The sequence below is a fragment of the Protopterus annectens genome, chromosome 3.part0 (assembly GCF_019279795.1).
Source record: "Protopterus annectens isolate FY-2018-M chromosome 3.part0, PAN1.0, whole genome shotgun sequence".
Classification (NCBI taxonomy): domain Eukaryota; kingdom Metazoa; phylum Chordata; order Ceratodontiformes; family Protopteridae; genus Protopterus; species Protopterus annectens.
The window spans coordinates 620,139,544-620,154,979 of record NC_056731.1 but is presented as its reverse complement, the minus strand read 5'-3'; the positions used below and the strand labels follow the sequence as shown (position 1 = coordinate 620,154,979).

General features: G+C 41.4%; 1 protein-coding gene across 3 annotated transcripts in view; it reads right to left on the bottom strand.

Moving 5' to 3' along the window:
- Window positions 1-15,436, bottom strand: part of BBS9 (Bardet-Biedl syndrome 9) — a 2,479,230-nt gene that overhangs the window by 1,552,488 nt on the left and 911,306 nt on the right. For all 3 annotated transcript variants that reach the window (XM_044065020.1, XM_044065022.1, XM_044065021.1), the window contains exon 12: window positions 14,589-14,642. In XM_044065020.1, coding sequence (XP_043920955.1) covers window positions 14,589-14,642 — 54 coding nt within the window. The remainder of the gene's footprint in view (window positions 1-14,588; window positions 14,643-15,436) is intronic.

Here is a 15,436-nt window from a genome sequence, read left to right as displayed (position 1 = left end):
CCGCTACCAACTGCTTCAGAGACCACTCATATCGCATTAGAATAGCCCAACTCAGTTTGTCCACTAAAATGTTGGAGCATCCCGGGATGTGCATTGCAGTCAGAAACAAGACTGGTGGAGATCGCCCTCTCCCAAACTCTCATGGCCTCATGACACAGAGGGTAAGATCTGGTTCCTCTTTGTTTGTTGATGTACCAGAAAACAGATATGTTGTCTGACTGAATGCAAACTGTTTTCATCTCCAGTACACTGATGTGCAATCTGGTCTTGATCTGGGACCATGTGCCTTGAACCGTCCTCCCCAGATAATGCCCCCCAACCAGAGCTGGGAGGCATCCATGGTCACTGCGGCTTGGGCTGTGGATGGAACAAAGGGGCGTCCCGCTACAATCTCTGGAGACTGGACCCTCCAGAGAAGTGACACCCTGCAGGCTTTGCTGATGTGAATTGGGTATTCCATGGGGAGATCCAGCCAAGACCACTGTATGGCTAGAGTCCATTGTAGAACATGCATGTGAAGACCCGCACAGGGGAGGATAGAAATTGCTGCAGCCATGGAGCCCAAGACTCTGAGAACATCTGCCACTTTTGGTAACCTGGGGCCAAGAATCAGTGATACATGAGCCCTCAGACTCTGGACCCTGTCTGGAGTTAGGAAGACTTTCAATTGAAGGGTGTCCAGCCATGCACCGATAAAGTCCAAAATCTGTACCGGATTCAAGAGTGACATGGGAACATTGACCATAATCCCTAACATGGCTGCAAGATATAGGAAGAAGTTTGTGGCTTGGTAAAGAAGATGCTTGGTGGAGGCAGCGAGGAGCCAGTCGTCTAAGTAAGGGAATACCTGAATCCCCTGAAGCCTCAAGTGAGCCGTTACGATTGCCATTACCTTGGTGAACACCCTGGGGGCTGTGGTGAGACTGAAGGGTAGGACTCAGAACTGGAAATGACTGGCTCCCAGCCAGAAGTGAAGGAATCTCCTGGAGCATCTGGATATTTTGATATGGTAGTAAGCATCCTGGAGATCTATCGAGCACATCCATTTGCATTCTCGAAGATAAGGTAGAATGGACTGTAGGGTGACCATCCAGAATTTCTGTTTAGCGACAGATAGGTTTAAGGTTGACAGGTTCAAAATGGGTCTGATGTGCCTGTCTTTTTTGGCACTAAAAAGAACCTGGAGCAAATGCCTGACCCAGACTGATTGGGGGGGCAGTTCAATGGCTCGTTTTTGAAGCAGCTTGGAAACCTCTAGCACTGCCATCTTCCTTTGAGCGGGTGGAACATCTGGGAGGCGCTTTGGTTGGATTGGAGGGGCAAGAAACGGGATGGTGTAACCTCTGGATATTATTTGAAGCACCCAATGATCTGCAGTTATGGACTCCCATGCCATTGGGTGCAATGTTAATCTTCCCTGACTGACTGCCTCCTGAGTAAGACAGTCCGACAACCCCTCAGGGCTGCTGCGTGAGCCTGTCTGAGAAGGGCTCCCTAGACCCAAAGTTCCTGGGATCCCCTCTGCATCTGGGCCGGCAACTGTCATGCCCCCCTCTCCTCTAGGGGACGAGTTGTCCTGAGAGTCCCCAGAAAACTGTGATTTCCAGAACCACATCTTCTTTTGCCCTCTCTGATTCCTGGAAAAGGATATTTGAGGGCTAGAGAAGTGGATTGCGATGGCAGACCAAGTCTTCCCGTCTTTCTCACTCTGGACAAGGGTGTCACGTATGGTCTTCCCAAAGAGAGAACCATCAAAGGGAGCATTCGTAAAAGACGCCTTGAAGGGGTCTGCAAACTGACACAGTCTGAGCCAAGCGTGTCACCTCATAGCAATGCCAGTCCCAGCTGACCTAGCTGTTCTTTCTGTAGCATGAGAAAGGAGGTGCATGGATGTGTTTGACACTGATTTCAGAGCAGATATCTTCACGGAGAACAGATGCTTGTCCTCCTGCAACAAAGATTCTGGGGGGCGACTCAGCTAACTCCGTGACTAGGTCTCTCTGTAGTCGTATAACATGTGCCAAGTAGTTCAGTGCTCGGATGAAAAAAGTCACTGAAGAATACACTCGCTTCCCAGATCGATCCACCCTCCTGGAATTCTTATCCAGAGGGTGGACCGAGGAACTCTCTTGAGCCAGTTCCCTTTTGGTGGCTGCTGCAATCACCATAGCATCCACAGGGGATCCTTTATACCATGTCTGTCTGTCAGAGGGTGGAGACAGAATTTTGTCCAGGCACTCAGGTATCGGCTCTATGGTGTCAGGCTCCTTCCATGCCCACGTGGTGATATGATCCATTAAAGGCTCCACTGGTGGGGACACCCAGGAAGTAAATGGGCTCATGCCAAAAGCCGCCAGGAACACTGATTCAGACGTAGAAGGTTATGGGGCTGACCAACATCCCCTCTGGCGGAGAATCTCCATGATGGCACCAAAGGATACATTCTCGGGAGGTGACCTGGGGGAACCTTCTACTTCGTCTAAATCAGTGTCTCCGGTAAGGGACTCAGGGGAGTCCAAGTGTCTGCTTTTGCACATGTGCTTATGATGCCCCTCCTCAGTCGGACTCTCTGAAGAGTGCTCGTGAGCCATTGGGGGTTCCTCCAAGGGAACCGCCTGGGGCTCCTCCAGCATGGGCTGCCCCTGAGACAAGATGAAGTGAATCCTAACCAAATCCGAGGAAGTCTGGATGGAATCCAAGGAAATAGGCTGGGGTCTCGATCCTTGGGAGAGAACCCTCTCCACCACGTTGAACGCCGAGGGAGAACGCACATCTATAGAGCCCAACAAGGAGGAAGTTCTCCCTGTTCCATCGTGAGGACTGGAGCAGAGGCTAGGGTAGCCGGAGCGCTGAAGGAACAGCTTGGATCCGACAAGGTCGGAGCCAAAGACCACATCCATCCCCTCGGGTTCGACTCCCCTCCTCGGCCCCGAGAGCTAGTCAGATCCAAGGAACTCAAGATAATTGCTGGAGTCGGGTCTGGATGAACCATCGGTGCCAAATCCCCAGCTCCAAAGATCCTCAGATCCATATACCCCGAAATCGCAGGCTGGATTGGGGAAGGAGACATCGGGTGAAATAACAGCATGGAGGTCCCCCCTCCAGAGGGAGAGGGGCCTGGCAAGACTCCCATCTGGATTTGGGTCCGAATGAATCTCCTCATCATCCTGTCCATATCCATTTCTGAAAGACTCCGAGTCGAACACGAGGAAGCGACCGACTCGGATCTGGCTGGTTGCTGGGAGGATGTAAAAGAAGGCCCTGGCTCCTACGTTCCAGGGAAAATCTGGGGGAGTGGAACCAAGGAGAAACAGGTCTCAAAACCTTAGAAGGCGGGCTAGGGAAGGGCTCCCAATCTGCAGACCTCTTACGGGGCCTATCCCCCTTCTTCTTCTTGTCTCTCCCTCTCTCTGCATCCTTGTGTCTGTCCTTTTTGCTGTCTCTCCCTTTCTCAGCATCCCCTTCAGCAGGTCTAGTGGGAGGGTGAGTCCCAGCCTGAATGGAGGATTGGGCAGGAGTTGTGGTAGAAGCCAAGGCTGAGGTCGTAGAAGAGTCCAAGGTTGATGCTGGAAGCAGGCCTTTCGCCACAAGTTTGGCCTTTCTGTCTCTAAAGACCCGTGGAGTTAACCCTGCACAAATGCTGCATTGGAAGGACAAATGTGCAACGCCCAAACAAACAGACAAAGTACGGCCATCCTCTGGTGAAAGCTTATGGCCACACTCTGCATTTTTAAAGTGGGTTCTGGTTGTTCAGACATCGCAACAAATAACCACATCTAGTCACCCCAACACACTACCTGACTATGCACACACTAAGGGAAGGGAAGGGCTTACACAAAACTACCTCACTATATATATATATACACACACACACACACACTTTTTTTTTTTTTTTTACAAAAAAACGAACTAACGTTAGGGGAGGAAAAGGGAAACTAACTGAGAAAACTCACTAGAAACAACCCCAAATAGCACTTACAGTACCACTGAAAGCTCAGAGCTGTGGAGATTACGATGCTGATGCACGAAGTGGCAAAAGAGATTTGAGGGAAGGCAAGAGATGGTCGTGTGTTATGGGTAAGGGGAGCTTGGAACTTGGAGCAGATGCTTGTAAAGTTGCCGGCTCAGATATCCAATATGGATCTGAATACCCACAGGTTGAAGATGAAATGAAGTTAACTACTTCAGATATATATATATATATATATATATATATATATATATATAATGTGGGTGTGTGGGTCTATGTCACAGGATCATGTTTTCAGAAACTCAAAATTCATATGGTCGAGACCATATGATCGAGTTTCCAAAAATTCAAACATCAAAAATACACACACAAAAAACCCCACCAAAATCAACCTTTTTTATATTTTTGCAGAGACAAGCCCCACCTCTACCCCCCACACCCCCTACAAATTAAATATAACAATCTGCACTGTACCGTAGTCTCCATTCAGAAGCTTTGAGTTTTCAAAAACTCAATCATATGATCTATTCTAAACCATATGAATTTTAAGCTTCTGAAAACTCGATCAACTATATGCGTGTGTGTGTGTGTGTGTGTGTGTGTGTGTGTGTGTGTGTGTGTGTGTGTGTGTGTGAAGTACAATTCTGACATCATTGTCCCAAATCTCTCTTCTTTAGTGCTGCCCAATGTCTTTGTAGTCGGCAAATTCTCAGCTTTAGTTTTAAGGTGATTCTTTGTTGCCCAGGATTCTGCCTGATCTTATGGCAGCTCTGAACTGCTAGAATCACATTTTTCCCATTCTTTTCATCACATAAGCAACAATTAATGAACTACACCATCATCAGAGCCACAGAAATGAATCTGTCTTGACAGTTTCAGTCCTGTAGCACTTGAAATTAAAATGTTAATTCTGGATGGAGAAGAAACTCTGCTCAAACACTCCTCACATATTCTCTATTCTGACAGGAAGCTTTTCCCAAAACATTTTAGTATCACCTGCAATAAAAAAAAATGATTATATATAATCCTTCTGGAAACTACTAACTTATGCCGATGTTCACTGATATCTGAGTTACCAGGTTCCTTACCTCTGCTGCCACAGTGCTGTTAACCAATGCAGCTGGCATCCTCGCTGTACAACTGCAGCACTGCAAATACTGTCATGCTTAGTACCATATATACAAAAGATACTGCATCCATTAAATCTATTACATCAAAATCTTTATGCAAGATAAATATAAACCTTTCATTTTACTGGCCTTTTTCCTTAAGTTGTTGTTTGTCTTTCGGCTTTCTCCCGGTAAGGGGTCACCACAACAGAACTCCGGTCCGCTAATGATTGGCAGTAGATTTTTATGAAACGCCAAGGTGCCAGCTCGACGCTCAACCTTCAATGAAGACACACCCATTTACGCACGCATGTCTTTCGAACGCTACCCAACTAGCCTTTTTCCTTAAGTAAAATGCACAAATATCTGTTGAGATAGTTTACATATAACAAACTTTATTAAACACATTCTCAGTCTGGGAAATCAGCACAAGCTAGAAGATCAATATTGTACAGTGTGTAGCTCTGCCTTGATAACAGTTCTCAGAATCAGAGGCAAAGAAGACTTCACTCAGAAAGAGAGATCCGCGGCCTGCAAACATGGGACAGACCTAGCCAAAGGTGCCACCAGAAAGTCATTTGACAGGATAACTAGACATCAGTTATTTAGGTAAAAGAATATATGGAGTCTGGTCTCCAACACATCCACTACCAAGGCAAGTACATTGGCAATTACTCTGGCTTACATCATATAAACTGAAAGGCAACACTTTGCATTTAGAGTGGCACCTACTCAAAATGTCTCAAATAAACTTCTTGTGCAGACTTCAGGCACTGATGTCCAAAAGGCATCCATCATGTCTACTGATATCATACAGGCAATTTTTATCGGTATGTGCATGATGCTCTGGTGAATCCCATATACAATCTGATACACCAGATTCATCTGTGGTAGTGTGCTGAGGTTCAGAATGGAATGAATGTCTGGATTTTCTTCAGAACAAATAAAGATTCATTGAAAACTACTTTCTTTGCAAAGAAGCAGAGCCAGATTCAGCACTAGGTGATGGAATACTGGCTGGGAGGGGACCCCCACTAGCTTGGAGGGGCCTGTGGGTTGGGGGACTGTCATATTTACTTTTATCATTACAAAAAAAAAACCTACATATTTTTCTAAGGACATTCTTCTTTAAGAACTCCCTTTGTGTATAGTTGCAGAGTGTGTCACAATAGCACAGACCTGTCCCTTTCCACATTCCATACACATGATTAATTTAAATATAAAAATAAGTTCCTCTAGCTGCTTCCATGGACAGATAAGCAATGGAAATTCCTTCAGCTGCTACCATGGAAAGACAACTAAGGGACATTCCTCGAGCTGCTTCTGTAGGCATGTGCTGCAGACAACATAGATGGACAATCATACCTCTCAACTGCCCAGATTTTTGCCTCATATGTTTGGTCTGTTCCTCATAAAATTTGTGATTTCTGGATTTTTGTGGCAAATCAGGGAGGACTGAATTCACTAAATAATGACAGACATTTGAGTTTCAGACTTCATACCCTTCAGAAAATGCATGGTAACCAAGAAATCTGACAGAAAGGTGACATTTCCATGCAAGTCTTGTAATATGCGTAAATATACCAGTAGTAACAGTAGTTTTATACATCCGACAATGAAATAGTGCTATAGATTTAATTTCTATGCTGATTGCAAGAGTAGTAACTTGATTTATTTAGCAATATGCAAGTTATATATAAGTATTTATGCTGACAAAATGAATTGCACTTTAAAAGATCGCATTTGTGAGCATATGTATGATGTTAGGAGAGGTGACTCAAAGAATGCTCTTTTTAAACATGTTTTAGCAACTAACAATGAGCACTTCTTTGAATTTTTCATTCAACTATTTGATTTAAACATCAGAGGTGGGGATATGAGAACTAAAACAGAATGCTTGTTACTTGAATGGATCCTGGAATTGCAGGCTGATACAGGCACGGGTTTAAATGAGTCTGTGCCTTTAAAGCTGGTCTTTAGATCATGTGCTTTGATTAATTGAATTTGAAATTTTGTATTTAAGTAGCTGTGCAGCTGTTACAATTTATGGTCTGAAGAAGCTCTGAGTTGCTGGCATGAAAGCGCTTACCTTGTTTTATTTTGGCTTGAATAAATAGCTTGATTTCATACCTCTGCCTTTTTGGCTAGTCGGTCATTTTTACCCTTCATTAGTTATAGTTCTCTTTAATCTGGAATTATTCAGATGACGTTTACTTCTGCAAGGATTGTTCATATTGACTGATAATGGTGGATTGTAATGACAGAAGTCCGAGTGGCCTTTTATGCATGAAAGATTCTAAATTGAGCAGTTTTATCATTATTGGTTCATAGGGTTTGATGTATTGCTTACTGGAAAAAGTGTTCAAAACTACAAATTAAAAAAAATGTTCTAACAAGTGGTGCTGTATTATACAAGAATTATAATTTAATACAATCAGGAAGGTGAATCAAAGAAACCACACATGTTTGCATGGTCCTAAAAAATGTGTGCAAGGGGTCTATGACTTGAAAACAGCCCATAGGTAAACTTTATCCACTACTGTCCAGATGCACTTTCTTTGAATGTGGGTTTCAATTCTGTTTCAATGAATGTGAGTTTCAAGGGCAGACAAGTTTTAATGCTAAGTCTGTTTTCACTGTGAGACTGTACTGCTTTGTTTAGCAAATGTCTATCAATGTTTGTTCTATAAAATTTGAAACAAAAGTGTTAAATCAAATCCAAATATTTGTAAGCACTGTAGAAATGAAGCAGAACAGTATTCACACTGAGAAGTTTGCAGTGTTCATGGTAACTGGGGAGAAATAGCCAAATAATGGGACACTGGAATGGCTGCGGGAAGAGGGGCTGTGTATAGGGGAGCCTCAATCCATTAACCTCCCTAGGGCCCCCATTTGACCATGATCCAGCTCTGCAAAGTAGAAATAGCCTCTATGGCTCAATTGATGAGTACAGTTTTGATCTTTCCCAACAGCACAAAGGAGACATCTTGGACATGGAGTGGAGTTCCTTCGGTGGGGGGGGGGTCATTTCAAAGAATTCTAAAAAGCAGATGTCCAAAACCATATAAAAAATAAAAGTCCCTTCTGGCACTCTCTACTAGGATATAATGCAAGATCCCCAAGGACAGTTCTAGATAGGATTAAAAATTACCTTTTAGGTGATTTGACTGGGATAAGAGGGTGAGGCAGAACTGCCTAACACATTAAAGCCTTCCTCTTTTTAGAAAGGGTTTTTCTTCTTTCTAAGGAACTGGGCCTAGAAGAAAGAGAAAGGCTTTGGGCAGCACAGAGACTCTCAACAATAACCAATAACTGTTTCTACTTTTTCAGGTCCTCAACTAAAGCATACAATGAGTCCCCAAAAAGGACCCCCCCCAAAACAAGGATTCTAGAATATCCTCCTTGAACTCATCATTTAAAGACAAAAGCATCAGCCAAGGCATCCAGCACAAGCGCATAACAGAACCTGTTGCCATAGACATAGGAACAACATGATTAAAACTACAAGAGTGTCAAAGGGAAGGCCACTGTAAAAGCCACAATAAGGGCTTCAGCCAGTTGTTCTTGGATCTTTTATCAGGAAGGGTGGCCAGCTTCATTAATGTTTGGTCAGTAATGAATGAACAGTACTATAAACATAATTCATAGCTGTAGCTAAACTCCAAGTATATTCAATAGTGTGAGCTTTAGCAACTGCCCCTTACAATCTGCTACATTTTCTTTATTGTTGTTTAACCATACTGAAGGTATTACACTACTGTGGTCTGTAATGCCAATTTAATGTTACATTGAGAGCCAGTGTATACATAAATGGGTAATGAAAAAATTTACTCTTAGAAATGGGCTCAGAAAACTGAGCAACGTAATTAGTTAATAGGGGTGTGTAAAATATATTCAATGCACACCTGAAATAAGTACCTCTGTAAAACAAATGCAGCAAAAGTAAACATACTACATTGTGCTCTGAACATGCACTAACCACATACCTAACATGCACTAACCACATACCTATATCTGTAAAGCATTCACCTCTATGGTCATGCCTTACCACACCTTGGGTGTCAGGTAATAACTTTTCAGTGCACATCCTAGTAAGCATAATTGCTTATTTAATGAATTCTGGCAAAAAAACAATCAGTGAAGGAAAATATCACTATGACAGCCAAGTGCCAGAATAAAAACATTTGGCCAAGACAAAAATTTATGAAACAAGAGAATTAAATTTGTGAGTTTCTGCTTTTCCCAAGGTGAAGTAATCCAGAAGTAGATTATATTTAGTTTTCGGGTGGAGGGGGGAACACACTGAATAGGGGTAATGTGTCCCCTAGTGAAAAATGCACATATTGAAAAGTTACTTTACTTTGGTTTCAGCCAACTCACTTTTCAGTTAAGTGTGCCTCTGCGAACTGGCATGAAGTCTTTTTAGCAAGTTCTTAGTGAAATGATTGAGGAAGAAACAAAACAAAACAATTATGAATGCAAAAACATACACTGGTTCTGTGGTTAAACTTTTTAAACCTTAGAAAAGCATACTAAAGCAGAAGCTCATTGAAGTAAAACAGGATTTTCTTGAACACATTTGATTCAATTCAGGAGTGACAGTATTCAGTCAGATACTATGTACAAAGAGGACAACTGTATGTAGGCATGCTTCATGTTAAACAGGTTATGAATAAAATGTAGAAAAGAAAATGTTGGCAAGATAGTCAAATCAGAGAAGACCGAATCATAACCTTTAGACAATGCACAATTTATCTCTGAATAGCATATAACCATTATAAACTTTTTTATTCTCCCTTCCACTACAACAATCATTCTTTTCAGAAGGTGTTTTAATCATAACATGGCTTGCACCCTTTTAAAAGATGTTATGTTATGCCCACAACTGCTAGTTTGGGAAGCCACAGCCAATAAAAATACCCTACACACATCTTGCAGGGTGTGAAAATTCATCATATGATTTGACAAAGTAATAATTTCAAAACACAATAATTACCAAAGACAGGTATCAGACTCAAACCAATGCATAGCAAAATCAAACAGAACACTGCTTAACTAGTTATGTATTTGTATTTTTATATTTCTCCCTGGAATAATAACACTAAAACCTTTAATTTAGTGGCCAGGAATGAAATTTAATTTCTACTGCCTCCTGGCCACACGGAGTTTCTGCAACTAATACAGTTTCCCTCGCTTGACATATGATCTGTTAGGAGATGGAAATCAGTGTCATTTGGGCTTGGATGGCAAGTAGTCAATATTCTGAAAGGGAGATGAGAAATTTGCTATTTTTAATCTGATTTATTTATTTATTATTAAAATATGTATTTTGAATACTGTTATTTGTTTTCTTTACCTTCTGTTTTACTTGTATTCTGCTTTTAACTGCATACTAAAACTTGAAAAGAGACCACAGCTCTGTCTCTTGCGAGTCTGGCAGACATTTTTTTCCCACCCTCCCAACCGGTTACTGTTGTGTTCTTAAACACCACTGTCTTTCTAGTTGCCTGCCCCTTATGCTAATTTGACCATATATCTCATTTCCTCTCTGCTTTTACTGGCTTGTGTGAGTAAGTGCAAAATTATCATTCTGTGAAATCACTCCCCTTCAACTATTTAAATTTATTGGGCAACCCACTGTATTCCATAGTACCAGAATACAAAAGTGACCACCCCCTTTCAATCTATCTTGCTGTTTTAAAAATAGTGACTCTCCACTAAAACTTAACATTTTAGACAGGTAAAACTTAAGTTATCTACTTTCACATCTAACTCCTCTAGTGCACACTGCAGTGTTTAGGATAAACCATTTTTTCAACTTACCTTTAAGCATCCCTGTGACTAGCACTTGCTCTAAAACCTGCTGGAAAGTACTAGGAAGCCTTAAACTGATACAAGCACTCAACTCTCCTTGTTAACAAGGAGAAATTAATTGTAGGCACTAAACAGCCTATAATTGCAAAGTACCTTGCTAAGGTAAGGGAAAACAGTTCTTGTACTTTACAAAAAAAAGCACCAAACCAGACATGTCTAAGGGTCAGCTTCCAGTGATTTCTCCTGTCCACCTGGTGAATCTGGGCATACTGGGGCAATGCAGCAATTGCCTCATGTACACAGACAACCCTCTCCTCCTACTACCCAACACTGTGAGAGATGCACTTACATAGCCAAAATGGAAGCAAAGCTCTCTCCACCCAAGATTGTGCTAGACACTCAAGAGGAGAAGGTTAACACCGGCACTACACCTCAAGCAACACACAGCCCTTCTAAAACCACACCACCAACACCCTCACATAGCAACACTAAACCCTTGTATGCGGAGGCCCTTAACAGTAGCCTGCCCAAGCAACAAGGACCTCCGAAGCTAAAATGCAAACACCAATCACAACCAAAGTGTTAAATAGCTCACAGCACCAGTGTGCCACCCAACAACAGCCCCTAAGGCAAAACAACGAACCTTTACTCTTTACTCATAGGTGACTCTATAGTCGGGCACACTGATGTCCCACTCACCAGGCTGAACAAGGAGAAAATTACAGTTAGCTGCCAGTCGGGTGCCAGGATCCACCACATAATGCATGTACTCAAGTCACTCCACAACAAGTACAAATATGACTCTGTCACTGTCCATGTTGGAGTGAATGACTTGAGATGTAACTCTCTGGGCTACATGAAAAGGGCACATGGAAGAGGTCTTGGATCATGTGGCACAGGCAGGTATTACCCTAGCCCTGAGTAGCATCCTGCCTTCGCCTAGAATGATACCACAGTATAAGGACAAAATGATTGACTTCAACAATTGGCTAAGCTTCTGGAGTCATTCAAAGGGGATCCAGTATCTGTCTGCCTGGGATGATATAGGTTCATAGGTTGGTACTAGGCTATTGGCCCTAGGGCCTATACAAGCCTAGCCATAACAATTCCCTGGATATTTCTTCCCACAATATATATAGGCCCTAATGCTGATAGCCTAGTACCAACCTGTGAACCTATTAACCTGAGAATTACAGACCATTCTGTTTTCCTAAGCATTATGAAATTGATTAATAAAGGAAACTAGCTATTGCAGGCAACAATAAAAGTTTCGTAACTCCATAATTAAACAGCAGCAAATGAAAACCATCAAACTGCCATACCAAATACAAAGCAAAATCGTGTAAATACAGCTGTAGATGTGGGATAATGAATATGAACCCATTTAGTAATTGCAAAGTATGTGTGGCCTTCAGGTTAGACACATCACCCTTGTAATCCCAGACTACACATGAAAACAGGCCTCTAACAACAAACTCAAACTTCATTCACAAAAGACAAAAAAAAAAAAAAAAAAATACAAATCCTTGGCTCTAGAAAATTGTGTAGGCAGCTGTAATTCAGGTGAAAAATAACATGCATCAAAGCAATTTACACAAACTAAAAAAACTTCCTGACAATGTGGGCCTGGTTTCTTGACTATAAATCATTTTTCACATTAATTTCAGTTTTTGGTGCAATGAGATATATATAATCTTACAGAAACATGTTTTTAGCACTGCCACACTCTGCAAATTACTAACCACCTAATATACCATCTCTTTGTACTTCCTCATTTAAGCGAAAATTAGACCGTGATTGGACAGCAACCAGCAAAGTTGCCCCTGTGGGATTCTGTGGAATCAAGTGCCACAAACAATTGTGTGCAAAATTATCTGTGCGCTCCTTTCCCCATTATTCACCGCAAGCAATACTGGCACGTCTTTTCTTTCCGCTATCAGGTTCAGTCAGAATTCCACAGTACATACTAGAACTGCAATAGATAAGAACAGCCTCCTCCACAAGGAAGGAACAGCCATCTGTGATGATCTTTCCATACATCCCCATCACTTCATCTGACCCTCTAGCACACTCATTTGTGATCATCAGTGATCCAGGTAGTTCCGCTGTGGCGGCCCCTAACCAGGAAAAGCCGAAAGACACAACAAGTGATGCAGGTAGATTTCCAGCATCTAAAGCAGTATGTAGGGCCAGCTGTTCTTCAAAAGGTTATGAGAAGAAAAAGCAGACCAAATCTCCTTTTCCACCAAATGCAAACATTTGCCTGTGGAATGGTCCTGTACAGCTCGCAATATGTTTGAAATTAAAAAGTAAAAGGAGCAGACCAATGAGTGTGGAATGCCAGGGATAGCTGAGCAAACAAATTTTACAGGCATGCAAATATTGTTTTTATTAACTGTAGCTGAAACTACACTACTGGAAAAATGTATGCCCTATTGTAACAGTATTTGTACTAGCAGCACTAAAATGCAGTGTCTGGCAACAGCAAGAATGTGTTCTGAAACTGACATACTCCACTTGAATACCTATCAGAAAAAAATATTCCAGCTATATCTTGCAGAAGAAGCATGAGTTTAGAGTGCTTAAAATGTTAAATGTGAGACAACACAAAATATTGAATGTCATCAAACTGCACTGTTCCTTTATTGGGTCAGTCTTATTCCATATTATACAATGACCGTCTATTAATATTCCAAAAGTAGCATGCTGACTGGTCAGACTAACCAGTGTGCCCATTGTAAATCCAAGCATATACAAATGGAAAAAGGTCCAGTCTCCCAGACTTTTTTTCCATTAATATGTGCCATAAAAATTTCACAAAAAAATATGATAACATTACAAAACCGGACACTTGAAACTAACAAGGGAGATGGGACAGACAAAAATAAAAGAATAATCAGGTACGTAATGAAAAACTAGAGGAACGTACCTGGTTATCCTTTTAATTCCTATGTCCCATCTCTCTCACTCTCCCATACCTTCAGTGTCCTGGTATCTTTATTTAATTAAAAAAAAAAAAAAAAAACAACAGAGATCTTCCTTTCTCCGTTGCTTCCTATACACAGCAGCTGCCACACAGCACTGCTGTACTGCATAAGAGTGGGAACGAAAGTCGCACACGTATGCGCAATATATCAAAAAAAGCAGCTGGATATCTGAGAAAAGTGGAACAACACCCAAGGAGCAGTCATAAGATGACATTATTTAAGAAAAGTCAGTAACTTTTTTTCTTAAATACTGTCATTGTATAATAGCAATAACCGACTCCGTGATGTAGTATATTGAAGATTTACCCATGGTTGTCTTTGTTTAATGACTCGGGCTTTGCCCTCGTGATTAAACCACACCAACCGTGGGGAAATCTTCAATATAGCCCACCCACATCGTTGGTTATTGTTATATTATCGGATTCAATCAGTATTCTAAAGTAAAAGTCTTATTAAGATGTCTGCATTAGAATTCTTCCAATAATTGGTTCAAAATATGGTAAGTGGATATTATTCATGTTTATTACAACTACATCAGTGAGCATAGCTTATGATGACAGGAATTCTTCTAGCTGTTTGTTAAAGAGGCAAGTTACTTAAGGCTGAGACTTGTGAAACATGGAATGAGCAAAACATTTCCAAGATGTGTTTAAACTGTAACTTCTATTTACTTTAGTACAATAGATCACAAATCAAATAGTATAATACCTTTACTGTTACTGATGGGACATGCTCATCTCCTGCTTCACTGTCAGTGGCTTGCTGTGGAAGACAAAAGAGAGAGAGATGATTAGGAGTGAGTTTAACACTGCAAATGCAACAGAAGGCTCAAAATAAAGACAATATTAATAATAAATAATTTGTCACTTTGCTGAAATGTCATCTACTTATTTCAGGCCCACACTCCAGCTGAGTCAAATTCCATCATTGACAGAAGCAGCTCCCAACCGGTCATTGATGCTTTCCTTGATGTACACATAATTATATGCATTCAGAAAGTGGACTTGGAGAATCAGTAAACATCAATGGATAATGCAGTTCTAAAGGGGTGAATTATTGCATCAGGACAGCTCAGTGATGGCATGAACTCCATATGCCATGACTGAAATCTTTCTCTGGCATTTCCTTTCTACTTATTAACTGTGGCTCTTAACAAATTGTAGTTAGTAAGAGTAAAAAGAAAAAAAAAAAAATCTAACACAAGCAAATACAAGTGTGTGTGTGTGTGTGTGTGTGTGTGATGTAATACTTTGTACTATATATGTCTGACAGCAAAGAACTGAACACATTACAGTGGGTATTATTTTATGTATTAGCTCATTCGTGATCACAGTCAGGCATCTGATCTGCACAAAGCCAAGAAATTGGCAAAATCAGTGTGCATCTTCTGTCTCTGCATGGTGGATGGGGTAATTGTAATCATTTGCACTGCTTACATCCAAACAGTAATGAATAAAATAAATTATTATGACAATTATTTGTGCATTTATTAATGTAATCACATTCAGACATCTAAAGTATACACAATCGATAAAGTGGCTGCAATTGGTGTGTGT